Here is a 27,067-nt window from a genome sequence, read left to right as displayed (position 1 = left end):
GATCAACGTAATGTTGCAGTTTATGTATTTTACACAGCTCTATTGATTTAAAGACATTTTGAGTTTCAGGAATTGAAAGAGTTAAGTTTGGTCAGTTAGAATATACAATTTAGTTGAATTAGTAATGGAGTAATGCTTACTAAACAAGCTGAGTTAAATAAATGGGTGGGGAACGATTGTTTAAGCTAAGTATCTTCAGTTACTGTAACTCGATTATTAGTATATTCAACTTAAATGTTCTATTCCATTCCATTAGGAGCTTAAAGTACATTGAACGTAGTCTACTTCACTTACTCAACTAATGCTTCATTACTTAAAAAATTTAAGGCAACGAGTTGCCTTGATTTTTTTAAGTAGAGTCTACTTATCCGGGTTTACATTGTGTTGTGTCTAGTTACAGTTGCCTAGCTATGACTGGACAATAGTCATTACAGGGGAGGGGTTTACAAACTGTTAGTTGTTGACAATAAATACATAAATAACCTTTATAAACTAGGAATATGGTGATGGCTGTGCATATGTGGAATTTTTGCTTCTTACTTGCCAAAAATGTATTATTGCATCTTTAAAGAAATATTTTATTCTACAAATAATTGCATGACATCGTACATAACTAAGAGCTCAAAAATGCAGTGCATGCATGTTCTGTACTCCCTTTATGCACAAATATGCAAACCTATGTGGAAGACATACAGCTGACAGAGCTGTTGAACTCTCTGTTGATTAATAAAAAAAAATGTATTAGGCAGACTTTATGATACATGTTGTGGTTTGGTGCTGCAGCATTTTTACTGGTTTACCCTGTAGTTTCAGCCGAAAAAAAAAAAAGTACTGACAAAGAAAGAGGACATCTTCCAGGAAGGACAAGGGTGTTAAGTTTTTCTGTGCAACGTGGTTTTTAGTTCAGTTTTGTGTCGTCTGTTCTGTCACTGATAAATGATACACAGCAGCCTGTGTGTCAGCGATGGGGAATATACAACAGAGAAAGCTTCGCTATTTTATCCTGGGTAAGGTAAACATTTCAATATTTTATTAGGAAAGCTGCTTTTGTATTTGTTTGTGTATGTATTTTTGTATATTATTTTGTAAATCTTTTATATATTTATATATATTTTATTGTATAGCACAGAAATGACTTGTTTAACACTCATTTTTCAGTGTAAAGATCTTTCTCCTTATTTGCTAACTAGCATAACCCTCACACTTTATTCAACAACATCAACATACTCGTTAATCTCCCACAAATAAATGTAACTGCCTTGTCTCCAGCAGAGCGTGAACAGTTCCTTTTTTTATTATAAGAAAAATAACAGTACAGCATAAATAATTCCTCCAGCAACATCAGTGGATATCCTCAGCCCTTACTTTGAATTATTAAATTTTTTTGTTGTTGAATCTGTGGCAAAGAACTTTGGGGTAACTTATGGCCTGTTTCTATCAATTACAAAACATCTCTAAGACAAGACACACATGTTCAGTTTTAATGACGTAGAAAAGCAGTCCTGTGCACAGACATTTTTTGTGACAAACAAAGAAGTGGGCACCTCTTTCATAGTTATTAATATATAAAATAAGTCCATGTTTACATGGTTCCAAACACCCATTTCCTGGGTAAAGTCCTGTGTTTTGTGCCCCATCCACCATCCCACCATCCATCCCTGACCTAACAGGACCACGTCCTTTGTTAATGACAGAAATTACTGTCATTAAAAATTTGCAGGTGGTATGCGGATGTATTTTGGTGCATTACATTTCATAAGAACAGTGCACTTACACCTCCATCTGTAAAGGCTCAGTGCTGTTTGATATATGCACTTTCATTTTCTTACTTTTGTATGTCATAGGTGGGGGGTCGGACTTTGTGTCTGAAAAATGCCGTTTTCATAAAACTGTTATTGTTATTATTATTATCATTATTACTATTTATGCACTTGTCAGCTAACTGAATGTTATAAGTCATATTATTCTATTCTGTTCTCTCCTATAGTCTCTCTATGTTTGACCTCTACTCCACATGCTGCAGGTCAGTCCATTCTCCTGTGTGATGCATAAAAACCTTTTAGTTTTCAATTTTTAGTCTGTGTAAAATATTCAAATATTGTATGTAATGTTTATGATAGATGGTCAAATCAGACTGGCTGGGTCTGGGTCTACTCGCTGTGCTGGGAGAGTTGAAATCTATTACAACAACATCTGGGGAACAGTCTGTGATGACGATTGGGACTTAACTGATGCTGGCGTGGTGTGCAGACAGATGCACTGTGGTTTGGCACTGAGTGCCTCTCAGTTGGCTCACTTTGGTGAAGGAACTGGTAAAATCTGGCTTGATGATGTGGGCTGTTCAGGAAGTGAAAGGTCTCTAACTCAGTGTCAACACAGGGGATTTGGGACACACAACTGTGGACATGGTGAGGATGCTGGTGTGGTGTGTTCAGGTGAGAAAACCTTTGGATAAAGTGTTTTCAATAAAATGTATCCTTTTCTGTATATTTGAACAGCTCTGTACTTTAGTCTTTGTGGCTTGTCATGAGCTGCTCAGATGCAGCACTGGAAAAGACCTGGTCACCACACACTGCAGCACGCTTTTAGAACTGAAGAACAGAGTAACAAGTGGGAAATGTTGCAAAATACACTGTAACTTAAACTCTAATGTAAGTGAAGAAGTTTATCCAGTGTTTGATCACCTATGAGAAGTGTTATATCTCCCTTTCTGTGTAAGTGTTGAAAAGTACCTAAATTAACAATAACTTTTTCCAAATGTGTCTTACAGAAGTGGTTTGTGTCATGACTAAATGACAGCTACCCCACAGCAATGATTTGACATCTGTATTCTGTGCCTAGGTGTGCCAATCAGATTGTCTGGGTCTACCATGTGCTCTGGAAGAGTTGAAATCAATTACAACAATGTCTGGGGAACAGTCTGTGATGATGGTTGGGACTTAGAAGATGCTGTGGTGGTTTGCAGAGAGCTGGGTTGTGGTACGGCACTGAATGCCCCTCACTCAGCTCACTTTGGTGCAGGAACCGGACAGATCTGGCTTGATGATGTGGGCTGTTCAGGAAGTGAAAGGTCTATAACTGAGTGTCAGCACAATGGATTTGGGACACACAACTGTGGACACAGTGAGGATGCTGGTGTGGTGTGTTCAGGTGAGAAAACCTTTGGATAAAGTGTTTTCAATAAAATGTATCCTTTTCTGTATATTTCAGGGGTCTGCAACCTTTGCCATTAAAAGAGCCATTTTTGACCAACCTAATTTAAAAAAAATCTGTGTGGAGCTGCAAAACATGTTTGAGCCTTATAATCAAGGTAAATAGCCTATTAAGTCTAAATTAGCGTATACTTATGGTCTAAATAAGCATTTGTTAATATGTTTTACCACAAGGTGGACACTGTGCAGGGCACTATTTATGATTATTTGGTACTTAAATTTTGCAGAGCTGGCAGTGAGAACAAACAAATCTGTCCACACACTACTACATTCTCTATTTTATTCAATTTACTTTTTTGGATTTGGCATCCATAGCTAACCAGCCACTGCTATCGAGGTTCAGCAACATTTGGATTCATAAAATGAATTTCCATAGAATTCTTTTCTCAAAGGCTCAAGGAGCCACTGGACAGGGGCTAAAGAGCCACATGTGGCTCCGGAGCCATAGGTTGCCTACCCCTGGTATATTTGAACAGCTCTGTCCTTTAGTCTTTGTGGCTTGTCATGAGCTGCTCAGATGCAGCACTGGAAAAGACCTGGTCACCACACACTGCAGCACGCTTTTAGAACTGAAGAACAGAGTAACAAGTGGGAAATGTTGCAAAATACACTGTAACTTAAACTCTAATGTAAGTGAAGAAGTTTATCCAGTGTTTGATCACCTATGAGAAGTGTTATATCTCCCTTTCTGTGTAAGTGTTGAAAAGTACCTAAATTAACAATAACTTTTTCCAAATGTGTCTTACAGAAGTGGTTTGTGTCATGACTAAATGACAGCTACCCCTCCACAGCAATGATTTGACATCTGTATTCTGTGCCTAGGTGTGCCAATCAGATTGTCTGGGTCTACCTTGTGCTCTGGAAGAGTTGAAATCAATTACAACAATGTCTGGGGAACAGTCTGTGATGATGGTTGGGACTTAGAAGATGCTATGGTGGTTTGCAGAGAGCTGGGCTGTGGTACGGCACTGAATGCCCCTCACTCAGCTCACTTTGGTGCAGGAACCGGACAGATCTGGCTTGATGATGTGGGCTGTTCAGGAAGTGAAAGGTCTATAACTGAGTGTCAGCACAATGGATTTGGGACACACAACTGTGGACACAGTGAGGATGCTGGTGTGGTGTGTTCAGGTGAGAAAACTTGTTATGATTTTACGTCAGCTAGTCTGGCTAGCTCCAAAGTACCATGAATGTCTGCACATTTCTTATGGCAATCCATCCAATAGTTGTCAATAAATTTTATTAAGACCTAAAATGCAAACCTCAGGGTGAAACTGGAGGAGAAGTCAGGGGAGTTTCCTGAGAATGAATGTACCAAATTCCATGGCAATCCATCCAATAGTCGTTGAGCTCTCTCAGCCTGGACCACAGTAGTGGACTGACAGCCATGCATTGTCAAAACACACACCACATACAAAAGTGAAAACACAAACTTTAGTGGAGAGGCATATACAGACAATACCAAAGCACATACAGTATAAGGGAGACATGAGACAACTGTCACAGTTTAAACTGTGGTTGTCACTTTCTGTAGTGTTCATGCAGTTTTATACAGTCCATTAATAAAACGATGGATTAACACTGAATCACATTACATGATCACCAAATAAAGTTACGCCCCTGTTTCAGTTTTCTCTCTCTAAGTTCCCCCTTTTGCGCGGGCGTGGTTCGACGGAGGTGCAAAAGCATGCATTGCGCCCTCAGCTTACTTTCTCGCACCATCAGTTGATTTAAATAATAAGCGCACCGACTGTGTGGGCTTGTCCATGCACACATTTTATTTTGGTTCATGTAGCAGCGCAATATTCAGAAGGGTTGTGCAAAGGGGAATTTAGCCTAGATCAGTGGGTGTAGTTAATTTCTAATAACTCTCTCAGCCAGTCACATCACTGGTCTCATAGCTCTGACACAGCTGTGCTAATTACAGGTAAATGTGACAACAGCTCAGCAAACCAACGCCATTTTACCAATATTTCTAACATATCTCACCTTGTACATGGTCATAGTAATAGTTTATTAATAAATGTTACACAACAGTATTGCACTGCAATGTGTTCAAAGAACAAAACATAAGAGGCTAGGCTGGCTTAGTAACTAGATGACTCTGTTATACAAAAGCTGAATTTCCAGATATAACAGACCAGTTTGATGTGTGAAGAGGTCTGTATGGTTATACTGAAGCAGCCTGGTGTTGTTTTCAGGTGATTTAATGAAGGTAAACACAGTGAACAGCCACTTGCAACAGCGCAGCACTTCTCAGAGGCAGAGGATTTATCAACACTAACCATTAGCTTAAACCACATTTAACATCATTTTCAGCATTGGTGTGTCATCAGAGAGTGTTTAATTAAAATAAATAATTTATATATTATATTGCACTGTATTTTTCATTGCTGTGGCCTGCCTGTTCTGCAGCTACTAGTGCATCCCCATTCATTTCAGATGCATCCCAATTCATTTTGTTGTCCTGTTTTCTCTTTAATATGAAAACAACATTTTATTTACATCATCATGTAAATTACCAACCCCCTCTCATTCCAAACTCATCATATACCACCACTTTGTCAGTGATTTCAGCATCAGACACCAACACAAAAAGGCACCTTCCACCATCACTAAACATGACAAACAGATGCAGCAGGCTACCTAGCGTGTCATATCAAGACATAAAAGGCCACTGACAAAGTGGTGATATTTGACGCATTGGGATGAGACAGCACAAAGACAGTTGATCTCTGGACTTAAATGAGACAAAACTCCACATCATATCCTTCATACCCGGGAAGTTCATATTATATATGTATATTGGACTATTAATACACAAAGGAGAGCATGAGTGATTAGACAGAGTTGATAAGCTCAAAGAACACAGGTGTGGTGAAAAACAGGCGGGAAAACACATAAGGGCAGGAAGTTAAGCCAGAAGTAACATGTAAGGGGCATATAACAAAACAACTTATTCTCATTGAACAGTTTGTATGATATCCTACGAATTTGTGCCCTATGAATGACGTCCTTAACATACAGTAATATAATTAATGGAAAGTTATGGAGGTTATGTTTAGGCAATAAAAGTTACTGTGGTTAGGTTTAGGAAAAGAAACATGGTAGGTGTACAGTAAAATGATTCAAAGTTAACATGGATCCCAATATACGACTCCAGGGAAAAGTTCCGGTCAAAAGTCAGTTTTTTGTGACCTATCCACCAACCCAACCTGCCGCCTTACAAGTGCTTGGGACTGCTTCCTTGTTTGCTGCTGTCAGCACACTGGTCATGTGATTGCTGCTATTCAAAATATGTGGGATATGTAAAAATTTAGTTGCATCACGTTTTTGATGTTTATCTTTAGGCCAATACGAAAGTTGGTGTCGCCCTGGTTCCATTGTCAAAATCCTTTGGATTTTGGATTATAGCAGAAAATAAGCTCTGTGGTGAACAAACATTTATGATAGAAATAAACAGCACTTTTATGATTTTTGAAGCCTAAATGCAGTCGCAGGAAGTAAAAAGCTTACGTTAGGATACAAACGAACTTCACTGTGGTCGTATGACTTAACATCCCTACCTCAACGATGTCGTTATGCAGTGGTCATTTAGCTACTTGTCATTAACCACCTTTTGTAACATACATAAAGCATCAAAATTCATGAATTGGGTGTTTGCTGATGTATTTTATGTTGTAGAACAAAATGTAAAAGTCTTTTAACCTTGTTTTAACCACAGACTTTATTTCAGACATCTAACCAAAAGCCATTCAGAATATCCATTGACTTTTAGATGAGGTAACCAGGAGCACTAAAATGCTAACTCATTTCCAGGTTTTAGAACTCAGTCTTGGGGCACTCTACTTAGCCAATGTAGTTTTTTCCCATCCTTAATAGATGCCTGGTCCCTAAGCCAGGCAGTGTTCAACCTATGCTTAAGCTTTCTGTGTGATATGATGTGGTTCTTAACATTTTTTAATTCATGCTTTCCCTTTTTGTTTTGTTATTGCATCACTGTATTTCTGGTTTTAAATCATTCAGTACATTTACATGCACAAGTTGAGCTACAGTTACAGCTCAACAAGGCCATGTAATTGGACTGCTGTCTGTCTGGAGGGGAATTGGTTTGATGACCGAAATATGTCCAACTCCGCTTGTTGCCCCCTTTCAGCCTGTTAGTATTTGACCTTTTTCTGGTTGATCTATTTTGTCACAGACAAAACAATCAGCTACGGTTAGCTAGCTGCAAATGGTACCATGGTGGACGACTTTACAGCTCTGTACAGTTTGTCCATCCAAAAATGCATGGCTCTGGATGTAGATTTTTCTGTGTGTGTGTGTGTGTGTGTGTGTGTGTGTGTGTGTGTGTGTGTGTGTGTGTTTTTTCTTGCATTTCTTCAATGCTAATGAAAAACACAAGAGCCAAATGGTCATTTTTTTAGTATATATGTTTTCTACTTTGACACACTGTTCACTTCAGTGTGAGATGAAGTAAATTCAGAAGAGTAATTTTACAAGTTTTTACATCCTCAAGTCAGCATTGCTAAGCAGAGTCAAGCTGTGTCATTCCAAAGTAGTAGAACATAAACACTTCCTCCTTACAGTAAATCAGCTTGACACTTGCAAACATTGCCACTCTCTAAAAATGAAAGACTGCTACAGTCATAGAACCTGTTTGTCTGATCAAATGTTTATAGTGCAACAGAGATAGGATATTGTTAACGTTCACATCTTTACACACCACATGCTTATTGAAAAAAAAAAAACAAATACAGCCATGATCTAAGCTATAATATATTTAATGTTATATCATTGTGCTATTTTTCAGCAATCCTCCCAAAGCCCAGAATCTCAATGAATCCTGCTGGGGAGGTTACCTGGGGTCAGAATGTCGCCATCACTTGTTTGGTCTCAACTCAAACTCAACAGCTTTTGAGTGCAACATTCACTTTGACAAAGACTTCAGGTTCATTCAGAAAGACCCAAAGTTCGAGTTCCAACTCTGCTATGTTTAACATACCTAAAGTCAACTTTAATGACGAAGGATCGTACCAGTGTCAGTATCGGACGACGGTTTCGAGTCAAGACTTCAGCTCCCCCTTAAGTGACTCCATCAGACTCTCTGTTACTGGTAAGGAAATTAATCTATTCCCTGAACTTGATATTTCATTCAAAGTAGTAGTTCAACATCTTGGGAAATACATTTATTCACTTCAGTTAGATGAGTAGAGTGATTATACTCCTCCAAGGGTGCTTCAGCTTCTGCAGCAGCTGTTTTTGTTCTGTTGTCAGTTGAAAGAGTTGGAGTTTGATGATTTTTGGCAATAACTGTTGGTCATTGTAAATACATTTTGTTGAATTTGAAACTGAAGCTCTGCTCTGTTTGTTATTTGTGAATAAAATTGCATCAGTCAGTTCTGACCTGAAAATATCCTGGCTAATATTCGACATATAGCAGTCTTTGATAATCCAAAATAATTAATGATTTCTGTTTATTTATTCAAAAACAAGGTATAATTTCATGTAAATGAAGTCTATTGACCATCAATTAGGTGTTTAGTATTTGTGGTAATGAGCTGAATTGAAGTTGGCTAAAAATGTGAAACAGAAATGTGTGATACTTTATTCTTTATGCTTTATAACCAGTCAAACAAAACCGGGTCAATATGACCCGCAAATACCAGGGGTGTTAGTATTTGCTGCCATTCAAAAATTTGAAATGGTTTCAAAAAATGTATTTGACTAAACTCTGACATATACCACTCTGTAAAAATGTATCAATTTATATTCAAACTCAGAATTCATAATTACAAATTATTTGTACTCAAAAATTAGGTATACTTTTACGCAAATGAGGTCTATGACATCCTAAATTAAAAAAAAAAAAAGTATAAAATTTGTTTCAATAAGTTGGAGTGAAGTTGACTAACAACGTGAAACACAGAATTGGGTGATAATTTTATGCTACATGCTTTATATCGGTCAAACAGAATTGGGTCAGTATGACCCGCAAATACCGGGGGTGTGAGGTACAAACGAATACAGTACAAGGGTTTAGTTTTAAAGTTGGGCATTTTAACATGGGAGTCTATGGGGATTTGCTCTGTTTGTCAGCCAGCCCTAAGTGGCTGGATGATTCACTGCAATTTTTGGCACTTCCGCATTGACTTCACTCATAAGCCCTGAAGGTTGCCGCTTGACACAGTTCTGCTTAGAAATGCAGTGATGTCACAGTAAAAAGCAACTGCTTTACATTTCACTATCCTGGCCAAAAAAGTAATAAGGACTCAATGACAACCGTTTTTTGTTGCACTATCCCACCAGAAAACACAACAATGACTCAGAAGAAAGTAACTGCTCTTAGTTGCACTGTCCTGGTAGAAAAGGCAACAATGGCTTGGTAAAAACTGTATTGTACTTTGACTTTAGTGCATGCCAGTTAACAGCTAGATAGTGAGCCAAAAAAACGCAAATTAGCACTAAAATATAGATAAAATTATAATAAATTGTCACTTACTGAAAAACTGGAGCACTGGTGTCTTGATCTGTCTGTTGGTACAATTATCTGCACAGCACGTCATATCACTTGTCTGATATGTGTACAAAAAAATCTCCGACAGGCTGCGGCCAGCTGGATCCGACATGTCAAACACGGCAGAGAGGTCAAGTTGAGTGGCCTACGGTGAGGCCTGGCTGACAACCTGTCAGTCAAAGTGGCCACGGCTTAATTATGCAGAACTTTAAGCCTTAATAACATTTAAACGGGATCATTATAAAAAATATTCAGCCCCCATACAGTTGTCATGACGAAATAAGCCATAGGGACCGAAACCGGTTTTTGCACCAGGCTGGAAACATGTTTATTTGAGCTGTATAGTTGGGCATTTTAACATGGGAGTCTATGGGGATTTGCTGTGTTTGTCAGCCAAGTGGCCAGATGATGCACTGCAGTTGTTGGCACTTCTGCATTGGCTTCACTCATCAGCCCTGAAGGTGTCTTGCTCATGTGACAAACCATCCACTATCCTCTCCATATCTGGATGATTAAGTCAGCTCATATATTATATCTCTGAAGAAACGTTAATATGATACGTGTAAAACATGCAAATGTAATTTATTTGTGGTTTCCAGAAATGTTCAATGCCAACATTTTCTTCTAGTGACCAGGCTGTTGTCCACTTCGTAGGAAACCCCCCAAAAATATGTATTACTTTGGCTTAAAAGGAAATTCAGCAAACTAGAGAAAACAGTTCATATTCAATCTATTTATCATTCTGACACTGTGTTATTTTTTCAGTGATTCTCCCAAAACCCAGCGTCTCTATGAATCCTGTTGGTGAGGTTACTTGGGGTCAGGATGTCAGCATCACTTGTTCAATCTCAACTCAGCATTTAGGTGGGACATTCATTCTGCAGCAGACCTCAGGCTCATTCAGGAAGACTCAAACATCAAGTACCAACTCGGCTACTTTTAACATCGTCCAAGTGGACTTTGACAATGAAGGATCGTACCAGTGTCAGTATCAGACAAAGGGACCAAGTCGAGACTTCAGCTCCCCCTCAAGCGACTCTGTCAGACTCTCTGTTGCTGGTAAGGAAATTAGTGAATGAATAAAATAACACAACACAACATAGCATGACTGTTACCTGTCCAAGTCTTGCACTAATGTTACCTTAACGTTACATTGCCCTGATGGCAAGTGTATTGCTTACATAGCATAGGTTTAGCTAACTAACGTTTACGTGGTGGAGCATTATCTTCCAACCTCACACAGATGCACTTTGTTCATATGTATTATCACCCTAAAATCCAACACTTCTGTATTGTACTTTGACTTTGGTGCATGCCAGTTGGCAGCTAAATAATGAGCCAAAAAACACTGATACATGCTAATTAGCACTAACATATAAATAAAATGATAAAAAAAAGTCACTTACTGAAAAACTGGAGGACTGGTGTCTTGATCTGTCTGTTGGTACAATTATCTGCACAGCACGTCATATCACTTGTCTGATATGTGTACAAAAAAATCTCTGACAGGCTGCGGCCAGCTGGATCTGACATGTCAAACACAGCAAAGAGGTCAAGTTGAGTGGCCTACGGTGAGGCCTGGCTAACAGCATGTCAGTCAAAGTGGCCACGGCTTAATTATGCCAAACTTTAAAGCTGCAGTAGGTAGAAAGCCTGAAAACGGTTGATTTTTGAGTCTCATCTGAGTTAGGTTACATTCGTCTCCGCCCTGAGCCCCTCCTACCAGACGAACACGCGAGTATTTTATCCTACTTGGTTCTATTTCTCCCTCTTTGGGAGCCTCGGCTCTCCCTCACTGCTCAGCAGCCCTCCCCATCCCTCCCTCGCGGCCCCGCACATATATCCCGAGGCTCGGCTCTCGCTCTCCACAGAGAGCCCTCAGCTCCGCTCCCACGGCCGACCCTCGCGCCCTCCGGCCGGGCCTGGCCCCACCTCACCTCTCCCTTTCCCCTCCCTTCAAGGCTCCAGGGAACCGGGTTCTGTCTTCCTTTTGTGGGTTTAGCCGTGTAGGCAGTTGTAGCCAATGCTGGAATAGCTATTTTACCTGGTGCACTGTTCACCATTGCCGCTTGCTCTCCCCTTCTGCCAGTGGCATGGGGACGCGCATATGCAGTAGAACAGCCAATAGGAACACAGTGGTCTGAGCTGACCTTTGATTGGCTGATGCACATCGGCACGATACTGATTCTTCAGAGGCTGAACACAGAGCCATGGTGAGTTGCAGAAACCAGTCCTGAATTTGAGCCGGAACGTACTGGAACACATACCAGGATCTTTTCAGAAAAGGCCCTGGTGCTTTCTGGAACTAATTTGCATGGGTCTAGAACTTTTCACATCTAAAAACTACATACAGTATTGGCTGATGTCACTAGTGTTGCAGGGTATACTGGTAACAGTAGAACGCGGTACTAAAACTCCACAGTATATGATAGTTCAAAGTCCAATCGTAAGAGGGTGAGTGTCCATGCGCCATCCCAGCGTGCGCTGGTCAATAACAGCGTGTGCTGGCCACCTGGCACTCAATATGCTGCTGTAGTGGTTTGTTTTCCAGACCAGTGAGTATCTTTGAGCAGTGAAAGTTATTGTTTATTTCTTTTTACTTGTCGGTAGTGATTTGTTTTCCACAGAGCTCTACGTGCAAGCATTTTACTTGCATTTGCGACTAAAAATAGATTTGAGCTGGCAAAATAAATCATTCAGCACGCTGTGCGAGTACAGATTTCAACCAGCAGCAGCAACGAAAGGCGAATCCTGCCAGTTGTGGGTTGAACGGGGGTCACAGACAGGATACGGCATTCAAATACGGCGTCCATAGTGCTCCGCGCCACAACATAACGGCTTACCAGCGACAGAGAAGTCCGACTCCAGATCCAGTAATTTCCTCTTTCGTTGGCGTCATGACTGCCCAAAAGTACCTGAACAGCCGACCTGTGGCGGCACACAGGTATGTGGCGTGTCAGAGGAGAAATGAGCCGTTCACATTTCTCTCTTTGTGGCAGGTAATGGCCCACAAACCTCACCGCACTTTAGGGACTGTTCTTTACTTGTCAGAGGAGGAGGGTGGCTGGTTGATTTTTATTTTATTTATTTATTTTATTTTGATCCCCCCTATGTTAATCACTTATTGATGCTGTTTTTGAAGTATGAATAAGTCAGTCAGTAATTTATTCCATTGAAATATCATTCATGTATTATAGAAAAGTGATGTATCTTTTTATAAATGAAAAAAGGCACATCTGCCTCATTTTCGCTGTGGTATCGTGATACTACTCAGAACCATGATACTTTCACTGGTATTGTACCGTAGGTCCCAATTTTGGTACTGTGACAACACTAGATGTCACAACCATTCCATTCAGAGTCACACAGTGTGGTGGCTTGGGTGCCGCTTAAAAAAGTGTTCCCCCACTTTTGGGAGTGGGGGAACACTGCTGTCTCAGAGGCCCAAAGTGTTCCCCTACTTCTAATTTTACAAATTAAGCACTGGCAGAAACCTATTGTTTGTCTCAGACCACTTGATTTACATTATGCTTAGAGGATATTATAAAATTTTTACTCAATTATACCAAAACAATGTTGCCTACTGGAGCTTTAAGCCTTAATAACATTTAAACGGGATCATTATAAAAAATATTCAGCCCTCGTACAGTTGTCATGATGAAATAAGCCATAGGGACCGAAACCGGTTTTTGCACCAGGCTGGAAACGTGTTTATTTCAGCTGTATAGTTGGGCAGTTTAACATGGGAGTCTATGGGGATTTGCTGTGTTTGTCAGCCAAGTGGCCAGATGATGCACTGCAGTTGTTGGCACTTTTGCATTGGCTTCACTCATCAGCCCTGAAGGTGTCTTGCTCATGTGACAAACCATCCACTATCCTCTCCATATCTGGATGATTAAGTCAGCTCATATATTATATCTCTGAAGAAACGTTAATATGATACGTGTAAAACATGCAAATGTAATTTATTTGTGGTTTCCAGAAATGTTCAATGCCAACATTTTCTTCTAGTGACCAGGCTGTTGTCTACTTCTTAGAAACCCCCCAGAAACATGTATTACTTTGACTTAAAAGGAAATTTAGCAAACTAAAGAAAACAGCTCATATTCAATCTATTTATCATTCTGACATTGTGTTATTTTTTTTCAGTGATTCTCCCAAAACCCAGCGTCTCTATGAATCCTGTTGGTGAGGTTACTTGGGGTCAGGATGTCAACATCACTTGTTCAATCTCAACTCAGCATTTAGGTGGGACATTCATTCTGCAGCAGACCTCAGGCTCATTCAGGAAGACTCAAACATCAAGTACCAACTCGGCTACTTTTAACATCGTCCAAGTGGACTTTGACAATGAAGGATCGTACCAGTGTCAGTATCAGACGACGGTTTCAAGTCGAGACTTCAGCTCCCCCTCAAGCGACTCTGTCAGACTCTCTGTTGCTGGTAAGGAAATTAGTGAATGAATAAAATAACACAACACAACTAAGAAGGCAGAATAGCAATACCAAGATTATTCAAACAAAAGTAAATGTTGTATTTTAACATAACAAGACTATTTAATCTGGTTCGAAAATTGTTCGATGGCGCCTGAAGCCAAAATGGTTCAACTGCCCAAATAAAATCACCTGATAATCCAGGGATGATGGACACTATTTCCGCACTGTGCGGCCAGTAGAGCAGGCCCCGAGTGCGTCTTACTTCGATGGCTGAACGGCAAAACTTCAAGCTTAGTGCTCCGCTAACTTGAATGGGGATAAAATTGATTTATTCATGCTGCTCTTCTAGGCTTCCGAAATGTAATGGGATCAAATGGATTAAATCCTGATCGTGAAAGGAATCATTTTGCAGGGGTTGTGATGCTCAAATAAATTTGTCCACTGATTCACAGACATCTCTTTCACCTTGTAAGCCAATGACAAAAAGTCTTTTTGGACCACAGGACATCACGTGACAGACACCAGATATTGCAGTATCACAGTTTGGCCACAACGAAACCTGGCTTCAAAGCCCGGCTCACTTACTGGAGGCCTGTTTCAGAACATTAAGAAACCTGGGGTTTTGCACATGGGGATTATTTCTACATATGTTCACCTCATTATTTGAAACTTTGGCCACGTTTAATATGAACATCCTTCATTGTAACTCTCTAGAGGCCTTTAAGACATAAAATATGAAAAGCATGATAGGTCCTCTGTTAGACTGTAGCCGACATGTTTAATATTGTAATAATGCAGAAAGACATTGATGGCTTTGTTAGAATCTGTAATTAATTATAACACTATTTCTATATTTGCTTTAATCAACAACATAAATGATAGAACAAATGTTGCCTGCCTTGACATTTGACAATGAAAGACACTGAAAAACACTAATTCACTCACGTAACTACACACAGTCTGCAACATTTTAACATAGCATGACTGTTACCTACCCAAGACTAGCATTAATGTTACCTGAACGTTACATTGCCCTGATGGCAAGTGTATTGCTTACATAGCATAGATTTAGCTAACTAACGTTAACGTGGTGGAACATTATCTTCCAACCTCACACAGATGCACTTTGTTCAAATGTATTATCACGCTAAATTCCAACACTTCTGTATTACGCTTTGACTTCAGTGCATGCCAGTTAGCAGCTAGATTGTGAGCCAAAAAAAAAATACTGATACATGCTAATTAGCACTAACATAGGGGCGTCCCCGGCTAAGAATTTTCATAGTCGAATCTGATTTGACAGATTTGTCTTTTAGCCGACTAATTGTCGAATCATGTTGTTTTCCCCCTCACTGATTAATGAGCTCATTTGTGTCAGTTTCTGCTCCAGAGAAAAGAGCTAAAACACCCAAATAAACAAATTTAATTCTTCAGTTGGCATAATAAGATAATAATAATAAATGTAAAAGGGTTATAATTTTATCTTTACCTTTATTCCGTTCACATCATCAAGGTATGATGCTCTAGATGAGTGCAGACCCACTACAGTCGTTTCTGACTCGTCAGAACTTGCCATTTCATTTGCAAATAAACATCCAAAAACATCATCAAAAGGTTTAGAAACAGTTTTCCTTCTTTCTGAATTAAAGTTATATCATAAATCAACTCAGGTTCATACAAGTTCATCCACATGGACTGTGCGTCACCGCTCTCAATTGTTTGGCCACGTCGGACAAAAAGTAGCCAAATAAATAATCAGAGTCTATCAAGAAAACAATCAGCGGTGAAATTCCTTTCAAGACACTTCAGGTAAATGAATAAACCTTCAAAAAAGTTTGATTTGTCAGCACATACCTCCTCTGAAGTGTTTGTTTATACGCTCCGCCACCGTAAATCATCACCACGATTCCCGAGCGCTGCACCGCTGCTGCTCACCGCTCCCTCAGGGGATGGGTCAAATGCGGAGAACAAATTTCACACACTCAGGTGTGTGACAATCAGTGGAACTTTAAAGGGCCAGTGTGTAATATTTGGCATGGTTTATTGTCAATCTGAATCTTAATCTGAATATTCTACCCATTAATATGTTTATATAAGTGTATAATTGCTATAAAATAAAATTCGTTTGGTTTTCGTAGCCTTATAATTATGCTTTTATATATATACATATATATATAATATAGCAAGTGCCTTGCTTTAGAGAGGTCGCCATCTTGCGCCACCACGTATGTACGGCAGACCCAGCGGACAATCCAGCCAGCCAGAGAACGCGTTTCGCGTGTATAAATGAACCAACGAAGACAGCAGAAGGAAGGAAGAAGGAGGAGGAAACAGCAGAGAGTGTTAGTAGTTTGTCGATAGAGAGTAGTGAAAATTTTTTTTAGTTATAAAGTTTGCGAATGGACCACACTTACCACGCAACAGGAGAGAATGAACCCGAACCGTCATCTGCGAGGAAAAGAAGACGCAACTTCACTCCTTATGATGCACTCTCTGCGGCGCTTTTCCTCCTGATGATATATCTCCCCAACGATGGTAGCAGTAGCACCGAATCCCATTCTGTGCATTCAGCCTCTCTTCTCGCCCGCTCAGCATCAAACACATGGAGTTCCTCATCTGTATGCTCTGGCTCAAACAGGTGTGGCTCTGGATCTGTGTCCTCTACAAGAAACTCTTCAAAATCGTGTTCAAAGTCGTCCATTGCAGCTACTATAGTCCGGAGATATTGCTAGGCTAAATAAACAGCTGAGCTCTGTTTACAGGCTACGCTGTCAGTCAGTGTGCGGGCTGGAGATTGGTGGAGCAGAGAGGGGAGGGGGGTCCCCACTAAGTATGGTAAACGAGTATGTGTGTATGAAGTGTGTGTGTGTTATGCTAGAAGAGTCAGAGTTTGGGATGGAGTCTTTTACCCCCTGGAGTGTTACCGGAGTTTTTGGAGTGCTCAAATAAACTGGCCTTTTCCCCAAACGCACCTCTGGTCTCCTGCTCGTGAGGGATTCATTACAATATCATAACATGGTTTAGATTTCTAAATAAACATTCACCTCGTCGCTAGACAGACCTACTCCTGAAAAACTTGTGCGCAAGGCTTTTTGTCCCTACGAGGCCAGCGTCATTTACCCGACGGGAGGGGTGAGCGAGTGAGCCCTGCAATCTAGAATTTGACCACTGATGTCACTGTTTTCAACCCATTTTACACACTGGCCCTTTAACTTTAATTTTAAATCACTGTAGGCCTCGATGCTGCTCTGAAGGTCCTGCAGCGCACTCACTGACCTCAGCTTATTTGGATTGAGCAACTGGGTGATTTATTCATGCTTAGTAATGATTATGCCTACTGATTAAATGCACGTGTCATTGTCAGTTTTTTATTAACAGAAATTAGGCTGATTGTTGTATCAAAATAGGCTATATATCAGGAATTACTAGAAACAAATACATTCTATGTCAAATCAAGATGTTCAGCAGCAGTGAGCACCCCATATAGTCAGAATGGTACGGTCTCGTTTCATAACCACATTTTGCGATGATTCGACGGTGAGACTGGCAGGCCAATCAGACTTATCCGAATCTAATCACTGAATCATCGACTATTCGGGGTCACCCCTAACTAACATATAAATAAAATGATAATAAAATGTCATTTACTGAAAAACTGAAGCACTGGTGTCTTGATCCGTCTGTCGGTACAATTATCGTCATATCACTTGTCTGATATTTGTACAAAAAAATCTCCGACAGGCTGCGGCCAGCTGGATCCGACATGTAAAACACGGCAGAGAGGTCAAGTTGTGTGGCCTACGGTGAGGCCTGGGTGACAACCTGTCAGTCAAAATGGCCACGGCTTAATTATGCAGAACTTTATGCCTTAATAACATTTAAACGGGATCATTATAAAAAAATATTCACCCCCCATACAGTTGTCATTGATGACGAAATAAGCCATAGAGACCAAAACCGGTTTTTGCACCAGGCTGGAAACATGTTTATTTGAGCTGTATAGTTGGGCATTTTAACATGGGAGTCTATGGGGATTTGCTGTGTTTGTCAGCCAAGTGGCCAGATGATGCACTGCAGTTGTTGGCACTTCTGCATTGACTTCACTCATCAGCCCTGAAGGTGTCTTGCTCATGTGACAAACCATCCACTATCCTCTCCATATCTGGATGATTAAGTCAGCTCATATATTATATCTCTGAAGAAACGTTAATATGATACGTGTAAAACATGCAAATGTAATTTATTTGTGGTTTCCAGAAATGTTCAATGCCAACATTTTCTTCTAGTGACCAGGCTGTTGTCCACTTCGTAGGAAACCCCCCAAAAATATGTATTACTTTGGCTTAAAAGGAAATTTAGCAAACTAAAGAAAACAGCTCATATTCAATCTATTTATCATTCTGACACTGTGTTATTTTTTCAGTGATTCTCCCAAAACCCAGCGTCTCTATGAATCCTGTTGGTGAGGTTACTTGGGGTCAGGATGTCAGCATCACTTGTTCAATCTCAACTCAGCATTTAGGTGGGACATTCATTCTGCAGCAGACCTCAGGCTCATTCAGGAAGACTCAAACATCAAGTACCAACTCGGCTACTTTTAACATCGTCCAAGTGGACTTTGACAATGAAGGATCGTACCAGTGTCAGTATCAGGCGACGGTTTCAAGTCGAGACTTCAGCTCCCCCTCAAGCGACTCTGTCAGACTCTCTGTTGCTGGTAAGGAAATTAGTGAATGAATAAAATAACACAACACAACTAAGAAGGCAGAATAGCAATACCAAGATTATTCAATCAAAAGTAAATGTTGTATTTTAACATAGCAAGACTATTTAATCTGGTTCGAAAATTTTTCGATGGCGTCTGAAGCCAAAATGGTTCAACTGCCCAAATAAAATCACCTGATAATCCAGGGATGATGGACACTATTTCTGCACTGTGCGGCCAGTAGAGCAGGCCCCGAGTGCGTCTTACTTCGATGGCTGAACGGCAAAACTTCAAGCTTAGTGCTCCGCTAACTTGAATGGGGATAAAATTGATTTAATCATGCTGCTCTTCTAGGCTTCCGAAATGTAATGGGATCAAATGGGTTAAATCCTGATAGTGAAAGGAATCATTTTGCAGGGGTTGTGATGCTCAAATAAATTTGTCCACTGATTCACAGACATCTCTTTCACCTTGTAAGTCAATGACAAAAAGTCTTTTTGGACCACAGGGCATCACGTGACAGACACCAGATATTGCAGTTTCACAGTTTGGCCACAACGAAACCTGGCTTCAAAGCCCGGCTCACTTACTGGAGGCCTGTTTCAGAACATTAAGAAACCTGGGGTTTTGCACATGGGGATTATTTCTACATATGTTCACCTCATTATTTGAAACTTTGGCCACGTTTAATATGAACATCCTTCATTGTAACTCTCTAGAGGCCTTTAAGACATAAAATATGAAAAGCATGATAGGTCCTCTGTTAGACTGTAGCCAACATGTTTAATATTGTAATAATGCAGAAAGACATTGATGGCTTTGTTAGAATCTGTAATTAATTATAACACTATTTCTATATTTGATTTAATCAACAACATAAATGATAGAACAAATGTTGCCTGCCTTGACGTTTGACAATGAAGGATAAAACAACAGATAGAATAGTTTGTGCTTGTGGTGAATTTTTTCTGACACTGAAAAACACTAATTCACTCACGTAACTACACACAGTCTGCAACATTTTAACATAGCATGACTGTTACCTACCCAAGACTAGCATTAATGTTACCTTAACGTTACATTGCCCTGATGGCAAGTGTATTGCTTACATAGCATAGATTTAGCTAACTAACATTAACGTGGTGGAGCATTATCTTCCAACCTCACACAGATGCACTTTGTTCAAAGTATTATCAACATAAATTCTAACACTTCTGTATTATGCTTTGACTTCAGTGCATGCCGGTTAGCAGCTAGATAGCCAAAAAAAAAAACATGTATTACTTTGACTTAAAAGGAAATTTAGCAAACTAGAGAAAACAGTTCATATTCAATCTATTTATCATTCTGACATTGTATTATTTTTTTCAGTGATTCTCCCAAAACCCAGCGTCTCTATGAATCCTGTTGGTGAGGTTACTTGGGGTCAGGATGTCAGCATCACTTGTTCAATCTCAACTCAGCATTTAGGTGGGACATTCATTCTGCAGCAGACCTCAGGCTCATTCAGGAAGACTCAAACATCAAGTACCAACTCGGCTACTTTTAACATCGTCCAAGTGGACTTTGACAATGAAGGATTGTACCAGTGTCAGTATCAGACGACAGTTTCAAGTCGAGACTTCAGCTCCCCCTCAAGCGACTCTGTCAGACTCTCTGTTGCTGGTAAGGAAATTAGTGAATGAATAAAATAACACAACACAACTAAGAAGGCAGAATAGCAATACCAAGATTATTCAAACAAAAGTAAATGTTGTATTTTAACATAGCAAGACTATTTAATCTGGTTTGAAAATTGTTTGATGACGCCTGAAGCCAAAATGGTTCAACTACCCAAATAAAATCACCCCGATAATCCAGGGATGATGGACACTATTTCTGCACTGTGCGGCCAGTAGAGCAGGCCCCGAGTGCGTCTTACTTCGATGGCTGAATGGCAAAACTTCAAGCTTAGTGCTCCGCTAACTTGAATGGGGATAAAATTGATTTAATCATGCTGCTCTTCTAGGCTTCCGAAATGTAATGGGATCAAATGGATTAAATCCTGATAGTGAAAGGAATCATTTTGCAGGGGTTGTGATGCTCAACTAAATTTGGCCACTGATTCACAGACATCTCTTTCACCTTGTAAGTCAATGAGAAAAAGTCTTTTTGGACCACAGGACATCACGTGACAGACACCAGATATTGCAGTTTCACAGTGTGGCCACAACGAAATCTGGCTTCAAAGCCCGGCTCACTTACTGGAGGCCTGTTTCAGAACATTAAGAAACCTGGGGTTTTGCACATGGGGATTATTTCTACATATGTTCACCTCATTATTTGAAACTTTGGCCACGTTTAATATGAACATCCTTCATTGTAACTCTCTAGAGGCCTTTAAGACATAAAATATGAAAAGCATGATAGGTCCTCTGTTAGACTGTAGCCAACATGTTTAATATTGTAATAATGCAGAAAGACATTGATGGCTTTGTTAGAATCTGTAATTAATTATAACACTATTTCTATATTTGATTTAATCAACAACATAAATGATAGAACAAATGTTGCCTGCCTTGACGTTTGACAATGAAGGATAAAACAACAGATATAACAGTTTGTGCTTGTGGTGAATTTTTTCTGACACTGAAAAACACTAATTCACTCACGTAACTACACACAGTCTGCAACATTTTAACATAGCATGACTGTTACCTACCCAAGACTAGCATTAATGTTACCTTAAGGTTACATTGCCCTGATGGCAAGTGTATTGCTTACATAGCATAGATTTAGCTAACTAACAATAACGTGGTGGAGCATTATCTTCCAACCTCACACAGATGCACTTTGTTCAAAGTATTATCAACATAAATTCTAACACTTCTGTATTACGCTTTGACTTTGGTGCATGCCGGTTAGCAGCTAGATAGCCAAAAAAAAAACATGTATTACTTTGACTTAAAAGGAAATTTAGCAAACTAAAGAAAACAGCTCATATTCAATCTATTTATCATTCTGACATTGTGTTATTTTTTTCAGTGATTCTCCCAAAACCCAGCGTCTCTATGAATCCTGTTGGTGAGGTTACTTGGGGTCAGGATGTCAGCATCACTTGTTCAATCTCAACTCAGCATTTAGGTGGGACATTCATTCTGCAGCAGACCTCAGGCTCATTCAGGAAGACTCAAACATCAAGTACCAACTCGGCTACTTTTAACATCGTCCAAGTGGACTTTGACAATGAAGGATCGTACCAGTGTCAGTATCAGACGACGGTTTCAAGTCGAGACTTCAGCTCCCCCTCAAGCGACTCTGTCAGACTCTCTGTTGCTGGTAAGGAAATTAGTGAATGAATAAAATAACACAACACAACAAAGAAGGCAGAATAGCAATACCAAGATTATTCAAACAAAAGTAAATGTTGTATTTTAACATAGCAAGACTATTTAATCTGGTTTGAAAATTGTTTGATGACGCCTGAAGCCAAAATGGTTCAGCTACCCAAATAAAATCACCCCGATAATCCAGGGATGATGGACACTATTTCTGCACTGTGCGGCCAGTAGAGCAGGCCCCGAGTGCGTCTTACTTCGATGGCTGAACGGCAAAACTTCAAGCTTAGTGCTCCGCTAACTTGAATGGGGATAAAATTGATTTAATCATGCTGCTCTTCTAGGCTTCCGAAATGTAATGGGATCAAATGGATTAAATTCTGATAGTGAAAGGAATCATTTTGCAGGGGTTGTGATGCTCAAATAAATTTGTCCACTTATTCAGAGACATCTCTTTCACAGTAAGTCAATGAGAAAAAGTCTTTTTGGACCACAGGGCATCACGTGACAGACACCAGATATTGCAGTTTCACAGTTTGGCCACAACGAAACCTGGCTTCAAAGCCCGGCTCACTTACTGGAGGCCTGTTTCAGAACATTAAGAAACCTGGGGTTTTGCACATGGGGATTATTTCTACATATGTTCACCTCATTATTTGAAACTTTGGCCACGTTTAATATGAACATCCTTCATTGTAACTCTCTAGAGGCCTTTAAGACATAAAATATGAGAAGCATGATAGGTCCTCTGTTAGACTGTAGCCAACATGTTTAATATTGTAATAATGCAGAAACACATTGATGGCTTTGTTAGAATCTGTAATTAATTATAACACTATTTCTATATTTGATTTAATCAACAACATAAATGATAGAACAAATGTTGCCTGCCTTGACGTTTGACAATGAAGGATAAAACAACAGATATAACAGTTTGTGCTTGTGGTGAATTTTTTCTGACACTGAAAAACACTAATTCACTCACGTAACTACACACAGTCTGCAACATTTTAACATAGCATGACTGTTACCTACCCAAGACTAGCATTAATGTTACCTTAAGGTTACATTGCCCTGATGGCAAGTGTATTGCTTACATAGCATAGATTTAGCTAACTAACGTTAACGTGGTGGAGCATTATCTTCCAACCTCACACAGATGCACTTTGTTCAAAGTATTATCAACATAAATTCTAACACTTCTGTATTACGCTTTGACTTTGGTGCATGCCGGTTAGCAGCTAGATAGCCAAAAAAAAAAACATGTATTACTTTGACTTAAAAGGAAATTTAGCAAACTAGAGAAAACAGTTCATATTCAATCTATTTATCATTCTGACATTGTGTTATTTTTTTCAGTGATTCTCCCAAAACCCAGCGTCTCTATGAATCCTGTTGGTGAGGTTACTTGGGGTCAGGATGTCAGCATCACTTGTTCAATCTCAACTCAGCATTTAGGTGGGACATTCATTCTGCAGCAGACCTCAGGCTCATTCAGGAAGACTCAAACATCAAGTACCAACTCGGCTTACTTTTAACATCGTCCCAAGTGGACTTTGACAATGAAGGATCGTACCAGTGTCAGTATCAGACACGGTTTCAAGTCGAGACTTCAGCTCCCCCTCAAGCGACCCTGTCAGACTCTCTGTTGCTGGTAAGGAAATTAGTGAATGAATAAAATAACACAACACAACTAAGAAGGCAGAATAGCAATACCAAGATTATTCAAACAAAAGTAAATGTTGTATTTTAACATAGCAAGACTATTTAATCTGGTTTGAAAATTGTTTGATGACGCCTGAAGCCAAAATGGTTCAGCTACCCAAATAAAATCACCCCGATAATCCAGGGATGATGGACACTATTACCTCACTGTGCGGCCAGTAGAGCAGGCCCCGAGTGCGTCTTACTTCGATGGCTGAACGACAAAACTTCAAGCTTAGTGCTCCGCTAACTTGAATGGGGATAAAATTGATTTAATCATGCTGCTCTTCTAGGCTTCCGAAATGTAATGGGATCAAATGGATTAAATCCTGATAGTGAAAGGAATCATTTTGCAGGGGTTGTGATGCTCAAATAAATTTGGCCACTGATTCACAGACATCTCTTTCACAGTAAGTCAATGAGAAAAAGTCTTTTTGGACCACAGGGCATCACGTGACAGACACCAGATATTGCAGTATCACAGTTTGGCCACAACGAAACCTGGCTTCAAAGCCCGGCTCACTTACTGGAGGCCTGTTTCAGAACATTAAGAAACCTGGGGTTTTGCACATGGGGATTATTTCTACATATGTTCACCTCATTATTTGAAACTTTGGCCACGTTTAATATGAACATCCTTCATTGTAACTCTCTAGAGGCATTTAAGACATAAAATATGAAAAGCATGACAGGTCCTCTGTTAGACTGTAGCCAACATGTTTAATATTGTAATAATGCAGAAAGACATTGATGGCTTTGTTAGAATCTGTAATTAATTGTAACACTATTTCTATATTTGATTTAATCAACAACATAAATGATAGAACAAATGTTGCCTGCACTGATATAAGAGGTCCTCTTTAAGAATGAGCGTCATATTGATAAAACACATAAAGGGTTCAACGCTTTTTTGTTATTATTAATATCTATTGTTGTTGTACTGATAAACAGTTTAAATCCATTTGCCTCTGGCTACAGATTTATGCTGCATTGTTTTCACATCCTGTGGATTTGATTCCAGTCATCCATCACTATGAGTGACAAAGCTGATTAAGAGAAATGAACCAAAATAGCAGGTGTGCATGGACACGCCCACACAGATTGTGCTCCCCAAACCAACAATTTTAGAATTGTTGTTGCATGCAGAGCCCAGTGTATCTTTAAATGTGACTGTATCTATGCAAAAAAGTTAGTTCGGGATTTTTTTCAGACTCAAAGGAGACACACTGTGAGCTTTGGAGAGAATCACTGAACATTAAAGGGATAGTTTCGACATTCTGGCAAATTCACATATTGCCATAATCCCTATTGTCATATGAGTAGGTACATTACCTTTAATTATCAGAGCCTGTTGTTCTGAGATCGGTGGGGCAGAGCTGCCTGCTGCTCGGCGCACAAAATGGAGGTGAACAGTACAGCCCCCTCTCTCCCTCCAAACTAATCAAATACACCATCAAATGACTCCAAAACACTCTTGTGGACAACTTGTAGCTTACACATTCACCACGCTATGAAATAATAATGTAATACTACGAGACAGAGTTGTTTTGAAGACACCAGTGTGTGAATGGTTGAATGTTACCTTGCTTACATTTGCTGACGTGCTGACGTAAAAGAAATACGAATCCTGTGTGTTTCCATTAAATGTACGGACTTTGGTGAAAACTACGAACTCGCGTGAGTTTTCTGCAGAACCGGAAACAAAACAAGTCTCGCATTCTTCTTCTTCTTCTACGTTTTCTGGCAGTTGGCAACCAGCTTGTAAATACATTACCGCCTTGCCGACCCGGAGTATGGATATCACCATGGAGAGAGGCACGCTACGTCAGACTTAATTCGAACATAACTGTTTCCATCCCCCGTTTTGCGAATCAACATTTTTCGAATCAACCAAAACCCGACTAAAGCAAGCGTATTTTCAGTTTGTGCGAATCAGGTAATTTTAAATCAAATTTTGGAGTTTCCATCATAATTTTCCGATGCAATACTTCTAGATGCGCATCTAAACAGGCTGATGGAAACATGGCTACTGGAACACGGGGAGAACATGCTAACTCCACACTCATAACTCACCACAACTCCTGAGGGAACAACAACATAAAATGTTCCCTAGCAGTCTGTTTATTCCCAACAATGAAAAGTAAAGCCAGTCACTTCACTATATGCTCTGGGCAAGCACTTATCCATAACATAACCACAACAACATTTGTATTTTGGCCTTATTTACCATGCTTGGGTTGTAGGCTAATGTTACTCAATATGGAGGTAACGTTACAGCAGAGAGATTGCTGAGCAAAATACACAACGATCACTTACCACGTCTGCTCGTTTTGTGATGCCGACAGATGGTATGGCAGTATCTTTCAAGAAAAGTGTTTGAACCATTCCTGAGCTTCTGCGCTCCATCCTTACAGCGTAGTCCTCCGGTAAAAAATGGTTGGAGCAAACAAACATTTTCCGGACCGTTTCCACAGGTGTGTTGGGGTCGATGTCCAGCACAAATAGCCATTGTTTCATCCTGTCATCCTGAAACTTCACTTTGCTCCATGTCTTCGGCTTGTTACCGCAACCTTTTACAATACAAGTGTAAACCATGATTTACAACAACACTCTGTAAACTTTTCTCAAACTTTCTGGCACGTCCAGCTGACGATACTGCAATGCAAGGCTGCAAGCAACAACAACGGCACTGTCTCAGGTGCGCACTGTGTCACTCCACCCAGTGGTTTACTCAAGAAAGTAGTTCCGAGTATTTGCTTCATGTGTCGTAATGTTACTTAATTATACATTATGATTTCATAGTGTGGGGAATGCGCAAGCCATGTTTTTTCCACTAGAGCGTTTTCGAGTCATTTGATGGTGTATTTGATTAGTTTTAAGGGAGAGAAGGGCTGTACCGTTCACCTCCATTTCAGCAGGCAGCTCTGTCCCACTGGTCTCAGAACAGCACGCACTGACAATTAAAGGTAATGTACCTACTCATATGGCTATAGGGATTACGGCAATGGGCGAATTTGCCAAAATGTCTAACTATCCCTTTAACATACCATTTGTTTTTTACAAGAATATTCTACAGGGTGCATTTACACTGTAATATACACCATAAGTAATATATAATAAGAAACAAAACAAACATCTTACATTAATTAACATTTACTTTAACTTTTTTTCTTGAT

At 39.8% G+C, this 27,067-nt stretch overlaps 1 protein-coding gene across 4 annotated transcripts in view; it reads left to right on the top strand.

Moving 5' to 3' along the window:
- Positions 1 to 927: 927 nt before the first annotated feature.
- The window catches only part of LOC125879397 (scavenger receptor cysteine-rich type 1 protein M130-like), an 83,382-nt gene continuing 57,242 nt past the window's right edge, over positions 928 to 27,067 (top strand). The window contains exons 1-9 of one of the 4 annotated variants that reach the window (XM_049561251.1): positions 928 to 1,007; positions 1,988 to 2,023; positions 2,121 to 2,435; positions 2,842 to 3,150; positions 4,035 to 4,343; positions 8,026 to 8,328; positions 10,495 to 10,788; positions 18,589 to 18,882; positions 20,242 to 20,535. In XM_049561251.1, the coding sequence (XP_049417208.1) occupies positions 965 to 1,007; positions 1,988 to 2,023; positions 2,121 to 2,435; positions 2,842 to 3,150; positions 4,035 to 4,343; positions 8,026 to 8,328; positions 10,495 to 10,788; positions 18,589 to 18,882; positions 20,242 to 20,535 (2,197 nt within the window). In that variant the 5' untranslated portion in view covers positions 928 to 964. The remainder of the gene's footprint in view (positions 1,008 to 1,987; positions 2,024 to 2,120; positions 2,436 to 2,841; positions 3,151 to 4,034; positions 4,344 to 8,025; positions 8,329 to 10,494; positions 10,789 to 18,588; positions 18,883 to 20,241; positions 20,536 to 27,067) is intronic. The other 3 variants (XM_049561252.1, XM_049561254.1, XM_049561255.1) reach the window with 3 other exon arrangements.

Source organism: Epinephelus fuscoguttatus, linkage group LG19 (assembly GCF_011397635.1).
Source record: "Epinephelus fuscoguttatus linkage group LG19, E.fuscoguttatus.final_Chr_v1".
In the NCBI taxonomy this organism is placed as follows: domain Eukaryota; kingdom Metazoa; phylum Chordata; class Actinopteri; order Perciformes; family Serranidae; genus Epinephelus; species Epinephelus fuscoguttatus.
Note: the sequence above shows the minus strand (reverse complement) of the source record. Positions and strands in the feature narration are given on the sequence as shown.